The sequence below is a fragment of the Capra hircus genome, chromosome 26, assembly GCF_001704415.2.
Source record: "Capra hircus breed San Clemente chromosome 26, ASM170441v1, whole genome shotgun sequence".
NCBI lineage: Eukaryota > Metazoa > Chordata > Mammalia > Artiodactyla > Bovidae > Capra > Capra hircus.
This window is the reverse complement of record NC_030833.1, coordinates 29,716,068-29,735,523: the sequence shown is the minus strand read 5'-3', so window position 1 is coordinate 29,735,523 and position 19,456 is coordinate 29,716,068. Positions and strand designations below refer to the sequence as shown.

At 54.5% G+C, this 19,456-nt stretch overlaps 1 protein-coding gene across 1 annotated transcript; it reads left to right on the top strand.

Moving 5' to 3' along the window:
- TLX1 (T-cell leukemia homeobox 1) lies at positions 13,750 to 19,252 on the top strand. Its single transcript, XM_018041133.1, has 3 exons — positions 13,750 to 14,570; positions 16,654 to 16,855; positions 19,030 to 19,252. Exons 1-3 carry the CDS (start codon positions 13,994 to 13,996, stop codon positions 19,250 to 19,252), a joined length of 1,002 nt encoding a protein of 333 aa, XP_017896622.1. The 5' UTR covers positions 13,750 to 13,993.

The window sequence follows — 19,456 nt, the reverse complement described above, 5'->3', positions numbered from 1 at the left end:
AAATTGCTCTTGTTTAGAAAAATTATCTGATATATTCACCTATTTACTCTTTCATGTGAAACTTGGAATAATGTTTTTCTGAGGTCAAGAAAATTTCTAGGGTGATTTTGATTAGTAAATCCAGTCTATAAATTTTCTTGGGGAGTATTGATATTTTTACACTGCTCAGCATCTTCACCAAGGAAGGTGTTATGTTCTGCTGCTTGTCTGTGTCATAGTTAACAATTTGAATTTGTTGCTGTTCTGCTGCTAAGTCATGTCCAACTCTTTGTGAACCCGTGGACTGCAGCGTGTCAGGCTCCTCTGTCTTCCACTATCTCCTGGAATTTGCTCAAACTCATGTCTATTGAATCGGTGATGCTATCTAACCATCTTATCCTCTGCCACCCCCATCTCCTCAATCTTTCCCAGCATTAGTCTTTTCCAATGAGTTGGCTCTTCGCATCAGGTGGCCCAAGAATTGGAGCTTCAGCATCAGTCCTTCCAATGAATATTCAGGGTTGATTTCATTTAGGATTGACTGGCTGTATACTATTCCTTTGTGCTGATGTTCCCTGGCCGGTTTAATCATTTCCCTAGTGTAGGGTATTTGGGTTGCTTCCAAGGCTAAGGCACTGTGAACAGTGACGCTATAAACATCTTTGTACAAATCGCTTTTTTATTTCCTTGGGAATGTGATCCCCAAAGTGGGACTATCTGATTAAAGGATATGAACAGTATCATGGTTTTTGTTATATAACCCAGGGAGGACGGGACCAATTTACAGCACCACCAGCAACATATAAAGAAATGTCTACTCTTCCCTTAAAAAAACCTTGAGCAGCTTGAACACTTAAAAGGGTAACTTGTTCCTAAGGTAAACAAACCACAGACAAAAGAGGGAGTCTGAGTGCAGGGTTCTGAAGAGAGCTGATCCTGCAGCCAAAGAGGCAGCCTGTGCCTGGCCCATGGCTGCTGTGCTGCCTATGAAGCCTTCTCAGAGCCAGATTCTCCATCAGCATGAGAGCCTGGCTTTATTTTTATTTACTTAGCTTATGTTTGTACAGCATTTGTTATGTGTCAGAAAGTACTCTAAGCACTTTACAAATATTAAGCCATTTACTTCTCATAATAAGCTCATAAGAGAGATCCTATTATTATTATCATGTCCATTTTACAGAGGAGGAAACCAAGTCATAGAGTAGTTAGCTGTAGGTCCCACAGTTAGTAGGATTTGAACTCAGGCCATCTGGCGTTAGATTCTTAACCACTGTGCACTGCATCTTTGATGAGAAACAGGCATTTCAGCTTGTAGCTGCCCTTCTTTTTCTGGGTCCTGCAGGAAAGGAAGACCCTGAATCTTTCTGTCCTGGGTTTCAGGCCATCTTACACTGGCCTTGTAATTACTTCCTTCTCATGTACAGCCATCATCTGTTAGATCTTGCACACGCCAGCCACTGGGCTTAGTACTTTTATGTCTTTTTGTCTGTTTTAATCCTCACTACAATCACACAAGGAAGGCAGCATACCTTTATTTAGTAAAGGAGGAAACTAAGGATCAGAGAGGTTAAGTATGTCTCTCAAGACCACACAGCTACTAGAGCGGCAGGAGAATTTGAATCAATGCCTTTGATCTTTCCATTAAACTTGGCTCCTTGAAACCCCACTCTTTACCCTAGTCCATTTCTTTTTGGCCTGATTGGTGTTCTTGAACCACACCGAAACGGAAACCAACCCCGGTGGTGTAGCCTTGCTGCTCCTCCTGGCCACTGTCAGTCCTGGCTTCACCAGAGCCCAAGTAGCCACCCCCAAGGGAAATGCCATTTTTACCTTCTGCTTTTTGGAACTTAGAGGCCCCAATAGCTCCTTCCTTTCCCGTTTTGAAGTCCACACCCCTTTGGCGTTACCCACTGGCTCCTACTTCCTGCCTCAGGATCTTCTGCTGGTTTACAGAGCACAGGTGATGGGCAGGTTCTGATTCCAACGACTGGACCACACCCCTCCACTCAGATCTCTGCTCCTCCTCCTTCTCCAGGTTCTCTGGGATGACTCAGAGCTCAGGGACCTTCCGGGGAGTGGTTCGTCCATCCTGTCGTACAACTGTTCCAGCCCCAAACATGCTGCGCACACATTACACAGATGTATACGGAATTCCCAACAGGAATAAAATACGGCAATTCCCTGGCAAACTCTGGAAGATTCGGTGGCAGCATAAACTGTGATAACCACGCTTGGCATGTTGAGTGGATGTATATGTGTGTTTGTGCGTCCTTTGGTGTGAACAGGCCAATGTGTATGGTTGGATACATCTCTGAGTGCATGCTCTTTGGGTGGGAGATAGCAGAGATGCATGTGTGCGTAGGTGAACCCGGGGCTTCAATGACAGCCTGATGTCTTAAGCGCAAAGGTTTGTGTTTGTGTTTTTGAGAGTGAACATCTACATGTACCCCTGAATTTGTGTGTGTGTTTGTGTGCGCACATGTACAAAGTGGGCAAAAGGTCTGCTGAGGGAGATTTCCTGTACCGAGAACACTAAGAAAAGAAGCAGCAGGGAGGTGGGACAAGAGGTAGGGTGGACAGAAAGTGAAAAGAGGAAAGACAATCAAGTCTGATGCTTTGTAACCAAGTGAAGGGATGCTGTGGGAAGTCCGAAGTGCTCCAGGTTCAGACCAATTTGCAGAATTCAGCAAAGTCACTTGTAGCCCAGGGCAGGAATGGCAGCTCAGAGTTGGCGATAAGTATGTGCTGGTCTGGCCAGGTGTAAGGGGACTGGAGAATATGGTTAAGCACGGCTCCCCTCCCCCATCCTTCAGGCCCTGGGCCCACAGACCTAATGGCCTTTTGAGCTAAAGACTACTAGGCCTTGGTGGAGAGATTGAGGGAGGGGAGAGAGGCTCCAGGAGGCCTAGGAGGAGGTCTTGCCAGCTCCCCTCACCCTTCTGCCTTCTCCAAAGGCAAAGGAACCGCCTTCTTCCAGAAGCTGCTCAATGGTTTCGCTGAATTCAGGGGGATGGTGGAGGAGGGAGAAAGGAGGGGAGGCGTCTGAGGCAGGGAAACTTGTGCTGAGACTGCAGGCTGCCCAGCCCCTCCCTGGTTCCTCATTACTGAGGTCCTCGGGCATGAAATGTCTTTTGAGTTGAAGGCCAAGAAGAATCCAGGGCTGTGTTAATGACCAGCCTGGACCAGGGCAAGGCCTGAAGCAAGGGGCTGCCTCTCTTCTGTTTTTGTTTATCTATTTATTGGCTGTGTTGGGTCTGAGCTGCCTCATGTGGAGTCTTCATCAAGGTGCACAGGCTTCTCTCTAGTTGGGGCACCCGGGCTCCAGAGCACGTGGCTCAGTAGTTGCAGCAAACTGGCTCGGCTGCCCTGTGGCCGGTGGGATCTTAGCTCCCTGAACAGGGATCAAACCCCTGCACTGGAAGGCAGATTTTTAACCACTGGGCCACCAGGGCAGTCCCGGGCTTGCCTCACCTGAAACCCTGGCCACACTTTCTGCTGTGTCGATGTTCTATTTTTCCAGAACTTACCTCTAATGCCTTGGTCATACCCTCTCAGTTGGACTCTGAAGAAGCCTCAAGAGGAGGGGAGCTAGGGAGGCAAGGAGAAGGCATCCAGTATGTCTGAGGAGTTCACCTGCTGGGTCTGGGAAACTGAGGAGGGCTTGACAAATATTCGGTTTCAATGACTCCCAGACCCGTAGGGATGACAAACACTTCATGTAAGTGTCAATGCAATAAGAAAGATGGTAAAGCAGAGATACACTGGATGAATTAGGACACTTACAATGTTTCATCTTTATACTAACTCTGACAGTAGCTTGTTGAAATTGAAGGCAGAGTCCACTGTGCCTGAAAAAAGCATGGGCCAGAGAAGTTCATGAATCTGTTCCAATTCACATTTGTAAAGCAGTGCAGATGAGACTTCAATCCACGCCTCCGTGACTCCACGTGAATAACAACAACAGAAAAGGTAATTTTTTTAAAGACACTTACTATCGATCCCACGAGGGGCTCATGAATTATGCCTGGAGAATGTCACAGGAGCCAGAACTTCAAAGTAGGACTGGGAATTTCCTTTCCTTTTATTATTATTATTTTCAGTGGGGGAGATGGGTGTTGTCAGAGCATAGCACCCAACAGCTGGGTGCAAGCAGGAAGGTGAGATAATATTTATCTCTCTTAACGTTTATTAAAAAGGCTAACAGTAGCCAGCAACTGGGGGAGATGCTGGAGTGGAAAGTAAATTAAGGGCCTTGAACGGCGGGGATGAGGGGTTTTGAGTTTCCCATAGACAACAGTAAGAAGTTCCTAAGCCAGGGAAGAACATGCCCTGGACACCCTTTGTGTGTTCTGTCACTCAGTTGTATCCGACTCTTTGAGACCCCATGGGCCCGCCAGGCCCCTCTGTCCCTGGGATTCTCCAGGCAAGAATACTGGAGTGGATTGCCATTTCCTCCTCCAGGGGATTTTCCTGATCCAGGGATCGAACCTGTGTCTCCTGCATTGGCAGGCAGGTTCTTTACCATTGATGCCACCTGGGAAATTTTGAACACCCTTTAGGGGGAGAGAATTGGGCTCTTCCAACAGTGTGGAGTCAGAGGAGAGGGGTGGGGTGCCAGCTGGGACCAAACTTGCTGATAAAGAAATTAAGTGGAAGAAATGAGGGTGTCCAGTGAGGTTCCTGGCTTGTGGGTGGATGTGAGGCTGCCTCCAGACAAGGAGAGCTCCAAGCCAGGAGGCCTGGAGAGCAGGATGGTCTTGGTATCCCTGGGAGAGGGGCAGGCTGGCGAAGCCCTCAAGCACGGGCAGCCATGCTGCGGCCATTCTTACCAAGCACGGCCGGCAGCCCCTGCGTTCTGAGCCTCAAGCCTCATTGAGAGGTTATTAATAGGGAGTTTGTCTGGTGTCAGAGCGTAGACATAAACGGCATTAGCATTACCCCATAATCGTATTTAGTAAACGCTCATGCCGCTCTGTCTCCCGTAATTGCATTGGGAAGATGCAATATTTATGAAAGGGGAGAAGGGGACGTCACTGCTCATCTTGGTGCTGCAGTAAAAGTCCCGGGAAACACAGCGTGGGCTGCTGAGGCCTGGCCACGGGCTGTGGGAGTGAGCAATGTGGTGCCGAGGTCTCTCAAAGTGGCCCACCAGAGCCCCCCACCTCCACCATCTCTCCCTAGCCTCAGGCGGCAGGGCGGTGTGAACAGAGGTGACAGCCGCTGATCCCCTTAGTGACACTCCTCTAGAAGGTCCTAGTCGCTGCCCTGCTGGACACACCGAAACTTCTGCTGGGCCCAAGGCTCCCAGATGTGGCTCCCCTCACCCCTAGTTGGATACCCGGGAACTCTACCTTCACTGCGTAGCCTTGGGGATCTGTCAAAGCTCAGCAGGCGGCAGTGGAAGGCGGCAGGAGGTGGGAGTCCTGGCTGGGGTGGGGGTCCTGGCTGCGGCAGAGTCTCAGGGGCAGTGTTGGCCACTGGATGATCCCCAACACCAGCTGCAGACCTAGGTTCCCAGGGCAGTGGCTCTCTTCTGCTTTCCTTGGGTCCCATGGCTCAATCCCTAGGACACACACACACCCCCAACATGTGGGGCCAGCCCCAGGTCTCCTATTTCCGGGTGGAGGAGGCAAGGGGGCAAACTTGCCCCAAAGGGACTTGGAAGCATGGCCGTGTGCCCCCACCCCTGAACATCCAGTCTCCACAGCTCTTGAGCTCACAAGAGGAGGAAGTCTTGCTGGTGTTGGAGCACCAGTAGATGAGTGTGTGCCAGCGCTGGGGGGCAAGCTGGGACCCTGCCCACTGTACAGTTAAGGTGCAGGAGGCACGGGGCAGTTTAGGACAGACACAGAGACCTGATTCCAGTCCCAGGAACCCCAGGCTAGGGAAGCAGTTATTTCTCAGGCACCTGTGTGGAGGGCACTGGGAGTCAGACTTCAAAAGGCTGCGTGTGGGTACTGGATCAGCTGAGATGTAGAGTATGTCAGGGTAGGAGAAAAGCTGAACAAAAAGAGATGTAGAGTAGGTCAGGGTAGGAGGAAAGCTGAACAAAAAGATGCCAGTGCTTGGAAACGGTTGTCCAGAAAGCCCCTGTGAGACTCCCTGGAAGTCTAGGAGGAGAGGAAGGCAGATCCCTAGGCACGCGCTTCCAGATGGGGCCTTGGGGTCTGCGTGGCTCCCAGTAGTGGGGGCTGGGTGTCCTTACACACCCCACTCACACCTCACTCACACACAGCTCCACACTCTACCCTTAAGCCCCGCCCCCGCCCCCCCACACGGCCCGCACTGCACCTACCGGGCAGGGAGGTGCTCACAGCTCTCCATGCTCTTTCGCACTTGGGGTGGGCTGCAACCCTCCACCCACTCATTCACCCCACACCCACGCAGACTGCACACACCTCCCTCACTGAAGCATCCAACTGGTCTCATTTCCAGCGGCAGCTTCCCTCCCTCCCTCTCCTGCCCTCACTTTGAGGCGGAAGGGGCACCGAGGAAGGCAGCTGAGCACCGGGAAAAGTGTAGACGGAGGAGGGCCGCGGCCCCTCCCTGTGTCCGCTCCCTCGCCGCCATCCCATTCATCACAGCGTCGCAGTCCAGTTGGGGATCCCGGCACCCAGCACCCCACGTAGCCCGCGGGACAATGGGATTATTTCCAGGGGGAGAGGCTGCCTGGGGCAGCGGCTCAGGCGGGAGTGCCTCCCTCCCTCAATCCGTCCCTTGGCACCCAACGAGCGCCTGCGGCGGCTGGGGCGGGTGGCAGAGCGGACACGGGTGGCGCGGGTGGCAGGGCTTGGCCGGCCTAATTCAATTAGCTGGGTCGCCGCCGCCTGCCCGCAACTCTGGGCCCGCTGGGGCTCAGCTTCGGGCAGCTGCTCTTCGAGCGCAGAGCCCATGCATATGGATACCGTCCCTCCGGCTTTGACGTGGCTCCCCCACCCCCCTTGCCGGCACCTGCGGCTCCGTATCCCGCCCTCCCTGAGAGAGGGAGACCCTGGCCTCCCCGCAAAAGTTGGAAAACAGTCGGCTGCTGGTGGGCCCAAAATGGGGGTGCGGTGAAGGGAGGGAGGTGGGTCTTAATCTGAGCAGGAGGGTCTGCGAGGAAGAGAGTGTACCTGTAGGTTTGTAGCCTCTCTGCCGACTGGCGTCCGCGTGACCTGTGGGGTTGTGTACACGAAGGGAGAGGTTTGGTTTGGTTTTTAATCTGCCCAAAGTGTGTCCTGTATCTGTGGGCAGCTGAATACGAATGGGAGAAGGAGGCTTTGTGAGCATCTGCAGGGATTGCGCACAGGAGTGTCTGTGTTTTGTGCGCAAGAGTGAGTGTGGGTCTGTAAGTCTGGGCGCCAGAGGGTGTTGTGTCTGCGCCAAGGAGTTATCTGGAAATCCTCGGGTGGTGGGCGTTCGAAGTCTGTGCGTGACCATCGGTGTATATGCGGGGGTCCAAGTGCAGTCAGGACAGTGTGGAACGCATCACCCCACTGCCGCCACCACTAGCACCAGCGCCAACAGCGGGAACAGCTCCCCTTACCCCACCCCGTGTTTTTCTGATGGAGGAAGAGCTTGGAGAATTAACTTCAAACCTGAACTCCATTTACTCGGAGGACGCTTCCCAAACAACCAGGCTGGCACGGAGGCTACAGCGGAGGTGGTCAGACCCTCTCACTGAAGGCAGGCTTCCAGCTGTCCAGGTTTTCCTTTGCCAGAGCATCGTGGTGGGATCCACAGATGCGTGCAGCTTCTGACAACATGCCCTGAGCGCCTTCAGAATTCCCAGACCTGCTCCTGCCAAAGCAGCCCTAGCTCCTGGGGTGATCATGAGACCTTCAACTGGCCTCCCCTCTGCAGCCGGGGATGAACCCAACCCCCGCAGGGAGTCTGGGTTTTCAGACACTTGGAGATCTCCATCCGCTCTTCCTCTGAAGCCAACTCTCTGCTCCAGGAGTGGACAGGAATTTTGGCAATGAGTCTGGGTAAATCCGGCCATGGTGGTCCTCAGAGCCTGCCAGCCCTGAGCAGGGAGGAGGTTCTTAGAAGGCAGTAGTGGTCCTCAGACAGCCGACCTGCAGGGAGCTTGTGCCCTCTCTGCTCTGACTCCCTCCTGGGCACCTCAGCTGAGGGTCTGGCTAAGGGGATGCCCTCTGCCACAGGAAATTCCTCAGATCCAGAGGGACTCACCTGGTCAATGAATAGGGCCAAGGGCAGAGGCCAAAGGTGAGGGAGGCTGGCATGTTCCCGTGGCCCTGGGCCCTTGTTACTGGGAGCCACTGTTGGGAAGCCCTCCTAAGCTGTGCCTCTGGAGCTTTCCCACCAGGCAATGGCAGGGCCACAAATATCTGTCTTCCCCTGAATTTTCTCTCACACCACCTTTACCCCCACCCTATGCTCTCCCACCCCCATGCCACCCTTTCCTCCTGAGAGCACACTTAGCATGGAAGACATACCCAGTCAAGGGCACCAGTGCTGGATGGTGAGACCTGAGGGTCTCTGGGCTTTCCTTGGGATAGATTTGGTCAGAGAGAGATGAGGCCCTAGCTCACTGCCCAGAGGTGATGGGACCAACAGCTTCCTTTTGGTCAGAAGCTGAGAGGGGTGAGTGTAAGAGGGGAGGCTTTGGGTTGGGGGTAGGAAGAGGAGAAAGGTGGTCACCCCTTAATCAGGTGACAGCTGAGATTGTCTAATATCAGGGAAGGTCTGTCCCCTGTCCCTCTGTCTTTGATCCACTTGGGATTCCTCCACTGATAGGGAAACGTGTGCCTGTCCTTCCATGCTGGAGAGGTCCTTGGGCTTCACTCTGTAAGGACTGGGTGGGGGCACCTGGAGCTGACCCTGGACAACCCTCACTCCCTGCCCTGAAAAATCATTGAATTGTGTGACTGGAACCAGCCTGACCTGCTCGGATCCCTCCTCCTCCATCCCAAAGACAACACCACCTCCCCCACCCCCTCACTCCCAGGTTCCTCAGAGGTGAAGTGCCCTTCACTGGGTTTCTAAATCTCTGAGTCACCAGCTTCACCTGCCTCCTGCATGGATGGTGACATTTTCTGCCCCGTTCCTGAGGCAGGGAAGCACGGCAGAAGGGGCACGTTTGGTGTTGGGACTCCAGTCCCCAGCCCCCAGGGTCTGCTTTATATTACATGTCCCTTTACATGGTTCCCAGCCTGTTCCATCCTTTACCTTCAACATGCCTGTTGGGCATACTCTGTCTCCTGCCACCCTCACCTACAGGCCAACACATGGCGATTTCCCTGACAGTTACACTAGAAATAAGAAGCCCCTTCCACAGATGCACACAAACCATCACTGTTACACTCACACTATCACAGTGGCTGGAGTACAGTCCTGCCCTATCAAATGTGCCCATTATAGAGGAACAGTTACAGAAACGCATTCTTATCCTGTTACAGAAAACACATTTACCTGCCTTCTCACTGACATCCAGCCTCACACAGACAAATCCAGTTGTAAAAATGACCTAGACACCTTTCATCTCTTACAGCACCCTTACTGAAGTGTTTTTCTTGCAGCCTAATAGAGTACTATCCCAACAGTCTAACACTGATACAAAATAGACAATGCTTATTTGTTGGGTAAATTAACAAATTAGTCCTCAAAGACATGCCCGGTATGTCTGCACAGCTACCCTCACTGCCATGCACTTTCATACCCGCTTTCCCCTTGTGGTTGCAGTCCCACAAACACAAAGTAATTAAGTTACCACAAACACCCCTAAGCTAAAGGACAACCTCTGGCCCAGGGGTCTCTCCCTGAGCGGGGAGGGAGCCGGGTGGGATCCAAAGAGGCCTCTGCCTATGGCTGAGCCCTCCCTTTTCTCCTCCCCCTGCCCCAGCCTCAGCCCCAGCTGCTCTTCTTTTAATTGGAGGTACTTATTATCCTGCAGGCAAGGGGAGGGGATCTGGGATGGCGGTGGGGTTGGGGGTGGTGGCACCAGGGGGCCTAAGGGCTCAAAGGCACCGAGCTGCATGCAGGGTACTCCTGCAAGACATGGGCCACCTCTGCCAAGTTTGGCGCTGAGAAAGCAGCTCGTAATGAATACAGTCAGAAAAGCAGCATTTGAGTCTGGTCTTAAATGCTTTCCAGGTTTCAGTGAGTCAGTTTTCTCATCTGTAAAATGGAAATAATAAAAGCCACATCACAGGATTATTGAAAGATGAGATGAGGTAATTGTGACTGCAGATACCTAGGACATCAGCTGTGCTTTGTGGGTCCCTTTCCTAAAAGGATTATTCTGCAAAGTATGGAAAAGCACTGTGGAAACACTGAAGCTGCACTGACTGTAAGCTCTGTGTGAGTCTCCTCCTCCATTTCAGAAAACTTGCCAACCTATAGCATTGTGCTCAGGTAACACTGGGAAGTGTGGTGAGGGGCAAAGCCCAGTGAATTGTCACCCTTTTGTTTCATCTTCCTAGGCAGAGATGGGACTGAGAGAATAACCCTGGCCCCTCCGCAACTATGTCAGTGGGGGACAAAGGCTGAAGTTAAAGTGGACTCAAAAACTCCAGATGTGGGGAGACCAGCACCTCAGAACTAGATTGGGATAAAAGTTGACTCATAGTAGGAGAGGTGAGTGGGAAGCACTAAAGCCATCAGGCAGGCAGGCACCTGTGAGGGCAGGGGAACGTTAGGACGCCCCTGGGTTTCTGGGTTTTGATGAGTCAGTCTTAGTGGGCTACTAGGCGACTGTGACCTCTGCCATCCTTGGGCTGGGCCAGCAAGGTTAAAGTCTCTTCCCAGGTACCTTGGACAACTTGTGCCAGACCTGAGGAGGTAAGTGAGGCAGATGTCCAAAGAGTTGGAACAGGCAGGGTTGAAAAGTCAAAGGGGCTGTAAAGTCCATCGGGAGGGAGGAGAAAGAAGAAAAGAAGAGTGTTAGAAACACTCAAGGGATTTCCAGCACAGATTAGAGAGTGGCAAAGAGGAGTTGTTCTGAGGGTAACCTAGAAAGACAGGGTTTTCATTGTAGCAGGCAGAACTGTGGTTAGATCCAAATGTGACTCCTTGACCAAAAGGAGGAACACAGCTGGGACCCAGCCTCATAGGAAGCTGGAGCTCCCTTCTGCATCATTTTCAGCCTCATACAGAGAAAATAGTTCACATCTGGGGGTCCCAGATCAGTTCTCTTCTGTCTGTGGGACTTCGGGAAAGTTTGTTCATCTCAAGCCTCAGTTACTGTTTCCTTTTCTAATAAATGAGATATAATTTCCTATAACATCATACAGAATATCTTTTAACTCATAAAATTTAGTGGCTTTTAAAATTATATTCATAAAGTTGTACAACCATCACCACTGTTTAATTCTACAATATTTCTCTCCCTACGAATAGAAACTTTGTATGCATTTGCAACCAATTCCTACTCCCCCAACCCCACCAATCCCAGCTCCATTAATCTGCTTTCTGTCTCCAAGGATTTGCCTATTCTGGATGGTTCATATTAATGGAATCACACAACATGTTGCCTTTTGTGCCTGGTCTCTTTCACTTAATGTTTTGGAGGATTGTCCATATTGTAGCAGGAATTCCTTTTTATGGCTGAATAATATTCCACTGTATGGATATACCACATTTAATTTATCCATTCATCAGATGATGGATATTTGGGTTGTTTCCACACTTTGGCCATTATGAATAATACTGCTATGAACATTCATTCCATTTTCATAATTATTTAAGACTAAGGATGTTTCTATTAATTTCACAAGATTGTTGTGAGCCTTAAATGAGATCAGTGCCTGGTACACTAGTTTCTCAGCAAAATATTTATGTTTATCTCTGCTTTAGTTCCCTCAAGATAAGAGACAAGATACTCATTCAGGTTCAAACAACTTCCAAAGGAAGTCTGGAACCTCCTGTGTAGAGGTGTAGTATGCCTGCCTGGGAGGGTGGAGAGGAGAGAACTGGCAAGGGAATAGAGTTCTTTCTCATGTTTCTGCTTAATGTTTACAAATGACCACCAGCTTCATACTTGGCTTTGTCTTGAGGGGCCTTTGTCCACCTGCCTGGAGCCCAAGCAAGATTTTTCCCATAGAAATGTGCCACAAACCAGCAGCCAGCTTTCCAGGCCAACCCATAAAAGCAAGTTAAACCCCACTCCTTCATCCTGATCAAGTCATTTAGCCTTGCTGAAATGTGGTTTCCTTGAATCCATAAAATGGGAATAATCCTTGTCTTGAAGACTTGGTGTAGAGTTTATGCCCTACATAACACTTTCCACCATCTGGCTTATTGTACTTTCTTCTTTGTTTACTGTCTCACTCATGCTGTGGAATATAACCTCCATGAGGACAGGAACTTTGTTTTGTTCACTGCTGTTTTCCCAGTGCCAAGAACAGCGACTGACACGTAGTAGATATTCAATAAAATATGTTTTGAATAAAGAGGTTCTTTCATTCATTATTTACCCAAGATAAGTATATTTCATGGGTTGGGGCTGCACTCCACAGGGAGGAACAGAGATGAAGAAACCATTCCCTGCCTCCATGGAGCTCTCTTCAGGTTACAGTAACACATATGGCCAAAGCAAGTAAATTGCAATGAGACTTGTTAAGTAGAATGTGAGCCACCACATTCTAGCATCTTGTCTGATAGACAGCCCCTCCCTGAAGACCTGTTGAATCTGAACTAGAGCAGAAATAGATCCCAAGTGATCCAACCTGTGCCCTTACTAGGGCTTGGCGCCTAGGAGGGAGCAGACATTTCTCTGCTAGAGAGGAGAAAGAGAGGAAGCAGAAAAAGGGAGTTTCCTTCTTCTCTCCTGGGCTCTAAGCCAGTCAGCCACAGGCAAAACTTTGAAAAGGCCTAAATTTGTCCTGCTGTACTTCCCTGATCTTGGTCCCACCATACCCAGCCCCCACTGCCTTAAGCCCCTAGGCCTCCCTTCCAAGATTCCAAAAGTAAGAAAATAATTCCTTCCCCTTGCTACAATCCAAAGGTTTCTTGCTTGGAATAACCAGCCCTGGTGAAAGCAATCTGATTGAATTCATTCGCATACTGTGGAAACTGCTCCTTGGGACTTCTATTTAAAAGGAAAGGAGGTATCTTGGGCACCTCCGAAGCAGGCCCCAAGCCAATTCCTCTGACTTGTGACTGCCTTTTAGGAAGTTTCTCTTCCTCAGTTTCTCTAAATAGGCTGAGGTGAGGTTGCTGCTGACTTTTTCAACAACATATAGCCACTGTTCATAAGCCCTTGTTTTAAAAGACAATTCTGAACTCACCTTCCTGTCTGGGAGGCATACCCAGGGGAGCAGACAGCCTTCTACTTTCTAACAAGGCAGACAAAATTGGGAGTAAATCCTCTGGTTGACAGACTGGAGCTTCCCGGCTGAGCCCCTGGGGAGATTCTCCGGTAGCGCTGGGTGCCCCTTCCCCACAGGTCTGGTGGGCGAGCTCCTCTGGCCCAATTCTAAGCTAGGGGGTGGCTCCTGCCAGGCGGGGAAGAGGGCTCTGACCTCCACCTCCTTGAGGCCATCTGTCTATCCGTCTCTGGGAATGCCAGCCTCCTATTCTTTCTCCTTTGAAGCCTCTGGTTCGCCTCTTCCCTCTCCTCCCGAGCTACTTCTCTGAGCTTCGGGCTCAGTCCCTCCGTCTCTGGCTCCTACGTCTGTCTCCGCTCCAGGCTTTCCTCTCGCCTTCTCCGCCCCTCCCCCGCGCTGTCATTCACCCCGCTCCTCTCCGCTCACAGCCAATGGAGAGACCCGGCCGAAACTGAGAGGCTAGCTCGCACCGGGCTTTTTCGCCCGGTGATTGATGTCCCAGAGTCAACAGCGACCGAGCAGCCGGAGAGGGGAAGGAGCAGCCGGAGAGGGGAAGAATACCGCGCCCCCTCTCTCCTTCCCCTCCCCCCCCCCACTTTAGCCCTTCTGCGCACTTCGCCTCCAAGTCTCCACGCAGCCAGGAGCCGCTGCCGCCTCCGCGCCGCCGCGCGCTGTCCCCGAGCCAAGCACAGAGAGTGCCACCGCCCAGGCCCCCCCCCCCCGTGGGGCCGGGGTCGGGGGCCAGCATGGAGCACCTGGGTCCGCACCATCTCCACCCGGGCCACGCGGAGCCCATCAGCTTTGGCATCGACCAGATCCTCAACAGCCCAGACCAGGGCGGCTGCATGGGGCCCTCCTCGCGCCTTCAGGACGGAGAATACGGCCTTGGCTGTTTGGTTGGAGGCGCCTACCCTTACGGCGGCGGGGGCCCCGCAGCCGGGCCGGGGGCCGGGGGCGCGGGGGCCTATGGCGCTGGAGGCCCGAGTGGCCCGGGTGGCCCGGCGGGCGGCGGCGGCGGCGCGTGCAGCATGGGCCCGCTGGCCGGCTCCTACAACGTGAACATGGCCTTGGCGGGCGGCCCCGGTCCCGGTGGCGGCGGCGGCGGGGGCGGCGGCGGCGGCGGGGGCGCGCTGAGTGCTGCGGGAGTGATCCGAGTGCCTGCGCACAGGCCGCTAGCTGGAACGGTGGCCCACCCTCAACCTCTGGCTACCGGTTTGCCCACCGTGTCCTCCGTGCCTGCCGTCCCGGGCGTCAACAACCTCACCGGCCTCACCTTCCCCTGGATGGAGAGTAACCGCAGATACACAAAGGACAGGTTCACAGGTGAGTCCGGCCCGCGCGCGCCCCGCCTGGCCGCGGCCCCGGCTCTCCTCTACCCCTCCTCCGCCCCGGGGCTCCCTGCAGCCCCCTCTGCGCCCGGCCGCCCGGCTCTTCTGGGTGCTTCCCCCAAGTTCAGCCGCCCGCCGCCTCTCTCGCGGAATCGACTCGCTGGAAGAGTTCTCCCAGCCTGGGCCCCTCTCCGTCTCTCCCACAGGACCCCCTGCTCTGAGAAGTTCTGCCTGATCCCCTCTTGGAGTCCCTGGGCCGGTCAGGCGAAGGGAAGGGGTTGTAGCTTCGGGACTACCTTCTGCCGGCATTTGGGGCTCAGGGATCTTGGAGAAAGGGGCGCGAGGTGAACAAGCTGTTTCTTCCGTCCTGGCAGACGTTGTCTGGCCGAGGCGGCGAATCCCAGAATCAGACTCAAGGGAAACAGGTTCCCCACCTTCCTTCCCCTACACACACACACACACACACACACACACACACACACACACACACACACACACACACTCGCACACACACTGCGCTCCGAGGTCCAGTGCCCGTCGCGCTACCCGACCCGATAGAGGCCGTGAGCCGGAGTTAAGACGCAGAGCTGGCCGGCCTTTCTTCCCGGACTGCGGGCCCCGTCCGGGTCAGTGGCAGCGACTAGGCTGAGCCGCCCGCTCCGTTTTCGTTCTGTCCCGGCTCGGCGTCCTCCGCTCTGGGCCCAGCCTCGTTTCCTCTGGCGTGAATAACGCACCGGCCAGGCCCGTGATCGATCGGCAGCCGAAAGAACCCCTGGGACGATAACGCACTCGGCGGTGGCCGTCTGCCCTCCTCTCTGCTGCCTGCTCTGCGCCTTGCTTCTGCCTGCCTCGGCTCCCTCCGCTCCTGCTTCCGCTCACGGCACTCAGCTTTTGCTCCTGCGCGGGTCCTTTTCCACGCCGCCTCACTTCCCGCCGCCCCTAGTGTTCCCTGGATGTGAGACTGCGATCTTCCCGCCAGGCCAGGCCAGGCCCCCAAGTCCGCTGGGAAACAGCCCTGAATTGAGCCTGGGTTCCCGGCGGGGCCTTAGAGAGAGAGGAAGCAGGAGGCACAGGCGGCTGCCTAGATCGACCACGACGTGGGATTCCCGTGGGGCTCGGGCTCCAGGGCCCAACGGTAGAAGGGGAATAGGCAGTTAAGAACTAGACCCTGGGCTAGGGTCGTGTTCCAGCCTTGAAACCTTGGCCCAGATTCTGGGTCAGTGGCAAAGAGGGGTGGAGGAAAGCAGAAGATCCATTCCACTGTGGGCTTCAAGAAGGGCCCCTGTGACCCAGCCCAAGTCCTCTCATTCCTGGGGAGGCAGAGCCTAGTGCCCTGTCCTACTCCCCCAGCCAGGCCAAGCTAATCTTAAAGGGCCCTGATGGAACACCACCACCACTGCCAGCCTGGAACCACTGGGAACCCACTGGTGGAAAGGTGCTCCACATAGCCCACTGAGGGGAGCCACAGCCTGCCCTAACCTTGCTTCAGCCCTAAAGAAGGCTCAGAAGGAGCTTATGGCTGTCACCTTATGCATCTGTCTCTGTGCCTGTGCTTGTCTGTGTGTCAGCTTGTCTGGGTCTGTAGAGCTCTAATTTGTCCCCTGTTGTATGTGATGTGTCTGTATGTTGGTGTGTAATGGAGGCCTCAGGTCAGGATCCAGGATTCCTGGCCTTGACCAAGGAAGGTCTCTTACTGTTGGGCAGCTTCTCTGAGGCTGGAGGCCTGGGACTATGAGGGGAATGCAACCTTTAGCTCGCCTTGGACATGCCCCTCAAAAAGACTGCATCTGTCTGATGGGCATATGGGAGCCCACGGCTAGGGAGGCCTCTGTGGTGGCAGAGCCCATGGCGTCGGCCTGGCGGGCCGCTGGGTGGGGGGCCATTTCAGGCCACAGGCTTGGAGCTGAGGGCTGACAGGAGGACCAAAGCCCTGCTTTTGGGGTCTAGCCGCTGGGCTTGCTGACTCGCGGGGTGTCGGGCCTGGGACGCCTCCTGACGCTCTGCCGCTTGCCTCTGCCGTCTGTCTGTCTCTCCCGCTCCAGTGGCCCTCTCACCCTTCACTGTAACACGCCGTATAGGTCACCCCTATCAGAATCGGACGCCCCCCAAGAAGAAGAAGCCGCGCACGTCCTTCACGCGCCTGCAGATCTGCGAGCTGGAGAAGCGCTTCCACCGCCAGAAGTACCTGGCCTCGGCCGAGCGCGCCGCCCTGGCCAAGGCTCTCAAAATGACCGACGCGCAAGTCAAAACCTGGTTCCAGAACCGGCGGACAAAGTGGAGGTGAGCTGGCGGGTTTGGGCGGTACAGTCTCTGGTTCCAGGCCTCTCCTGGGGAGTTCACACTCCTTCGATCCCTGCCTTCCGATGGTTCTGGTTCGGAGGAGCGGACCGCTCTGCTAGGCTCGAGGGGAGTGGAAAGCAACCGTGGCCGATCACCGGATGGGGCCGGAGAGCCCCTGCTGTTTTGCTTTCCGGCTTTCTGGCCGGCACACTCAGTGCGGTTGTAGACGCGGCTGGTCTCTGCCGCTGCTTGGGGTATACGTCTGGATTTAAGCAGTCTACGCCGTCTGGGCTTCCGAGATCAGCGAGTCCTGAGGGACTTTTTGTTTGCGCAGACTTACGGGTACAGAGATGCCTCTTCTATCCTGGAGACCAGAGGCAGAATAGCATGCTCCCGGTTTCTGCGCCCCAGCCGGGGCTCCTGCTAGAGCGCCTGGGGCCCCAGGCCGCGAGCCCGGTCCCTGCTGTCTCCCTCCTCCCTAGACGCCTGGCCTGGGCGCAGCGGGTCCCCTACCCGGGAAGGGGAAAATCAATCTGCGCCGCCTGCGGCGGGGTTTCCCAGGGTCCCACTGAAAGGGGGATCAATCAGGAACAGATGGGTATGTGTGTGTAAGAGAGAAACATTTTCTCTTATCCCGTCACACACCCACAGCTACACTCGTTTTCCCCACAAGCAGGCGCTTTCTTCGGTTGAACCCTTTTGCACCCCTGCATCCTCCCGCACATTTGGCCCGCCTGCTGGGTTCCACACACGCCGGGAGTTTCTTGCTAGCGCAGGTCTCAGGCGGGAGAGCAAGAGAGTCTGGGCGAAGTCCCCGGCGCCGGGCAGGGAGGGCCTGGGCCCGGAGGAAGGAATTGGAGTTTCCTCTTTTTCTGAATGAAGGCGAGGAATCTGCCTGAGATTCCGCCACCGTGGCCACAAAGGAAGCCACTGCCCCGCGAGTCTGTGCCCCCTCTCCCCACATTCCTGCTGCTGGGGAAGGGGTGGGGGACGCAGCTCAGACCTCTGGAAAGCTAGGGAGGGAGCAAGGACTAGAGGGGGGAGGGGGGAACGCACTCGGGTTCCCAAGGCCAATCCGAGGCTACGGCCTAGGGGAGGGAGTCAGGCAAGCCCTTGGGGTGGGCGCACAGAGAAAAATAGTATAGCAGCCTCAGAGAAACTGATACACAAGGTGGGGGCAAAGATAAACAACCCACCCAGGGAGAAAATAAAACAGAGAGAGAGTGGACTTCCCTGGTGGCGAAGAAGTCTTATGTATGTATAATAAAGAAAAGCAATAGATGACGGAAAGCTTCATTTTCGTTTCAAACAAATTCCCTTAAATTCTGAGAGAAGGAAAGGGGTGGGGCGAGAGAAAAACCAAAGGAAAAGACACAAAGCCTAAAGAAAGAGAAATAGTTTGAAATTCAGGGAAGAACGGGCAGAGGAGAGACAGAGCTAAAAGGCAAGAAAGGGCGGCGAGAAGAAGGTCGGCGTCCGCTGCTGGGAGAGGCCCTCTCGCTGGCTTCGCTCGCCTTCATCGATCGCCTACAAATTGCTTCTGGAGGCCCCGGGGACTCCCATTAGGTCTGTCCACCTTAGAGACAGACGCTTGATCTCAGTTGACTGGGTGGAGGGGAGGCATTAAATGGAATAAGTGAGTCATCGCCTCCCTGGACCGCCTCGGAGGAAGCCAGTCGGTCCGGCGGGAATCCCGGCCGGCCCAGGGCTTGGCGCAGGAGGTCGGAAGCCTGGGAGAGATTCTGAGAGAAAGGGGGTGAAGAGGTCCATCATGGCAGCTCACATCCACCGGTCCCTGCCTCTGCCCTGGACTGATGGGGAGGGTGAGACCGCTCAGACTTGGGAAGGCTCCTGGTCTTCCTCGAGTCTGGGGAGAGGCAAAATGCCATCCTAGCCCTGCTTGTGCCTTCCAAGGCTAGTGAGGGTGTGGGCCCTGCCTGGAGCCAGAGAGCCCCAACTGCTTGGGCCTAGCGGATCTCCCTACAGTTCCCCCAGAGTACACCCTATCTACTTTTGTGGTTTCCAGTCTCTGTCGGAGTCAGAACCCTCAAGATAGGGGAATGTTTCCAAGGGCCCCCAGTTGGAATTGGGGGCCGCGAAGGGGAGCTGCGCTCTCCCAGGCGGTCTCCCGGGAGCTCACCCGAAGCGTGGGTAACGGTTTGTCCCCGGTGCAGGCGGCAGACTGCGGAGGAGCGTGAGGCCGAGAGGCAGCAGGCAAACCGCATCCTCCTGCAGCTGCAGCAGGAGGCCTTCCAGAAGAGCCTGGCTCAGCCACTGCCCGCGGACCCGCTGTGCGTGCACAACTCCTCGCTCTTCGCCCTGCAGAACCTGCAGCCGTGGTCTGACGACTCGACCAAGATCACCAGCGTCACGTCCGTGGCGTCGGCCTGCGAGTGAGCCTGTCTGCTACTCTCTGAGAGACCCGAGACCCGGGCCCAGCCAAGGGGTCTCGAGGCCCCGAGAGCCAGGACTCTCGTCCGCTCTCCGCCGCAGACTGCACGCCTCCGGGGATCGCGGCGCCCCTACGCACCGGCCCGCGCGCTCGCGCCGACGCCGTTCTCTTTTGGGTGGAAAAGAAGAGAGCGCGCAGGAAAGGGACGC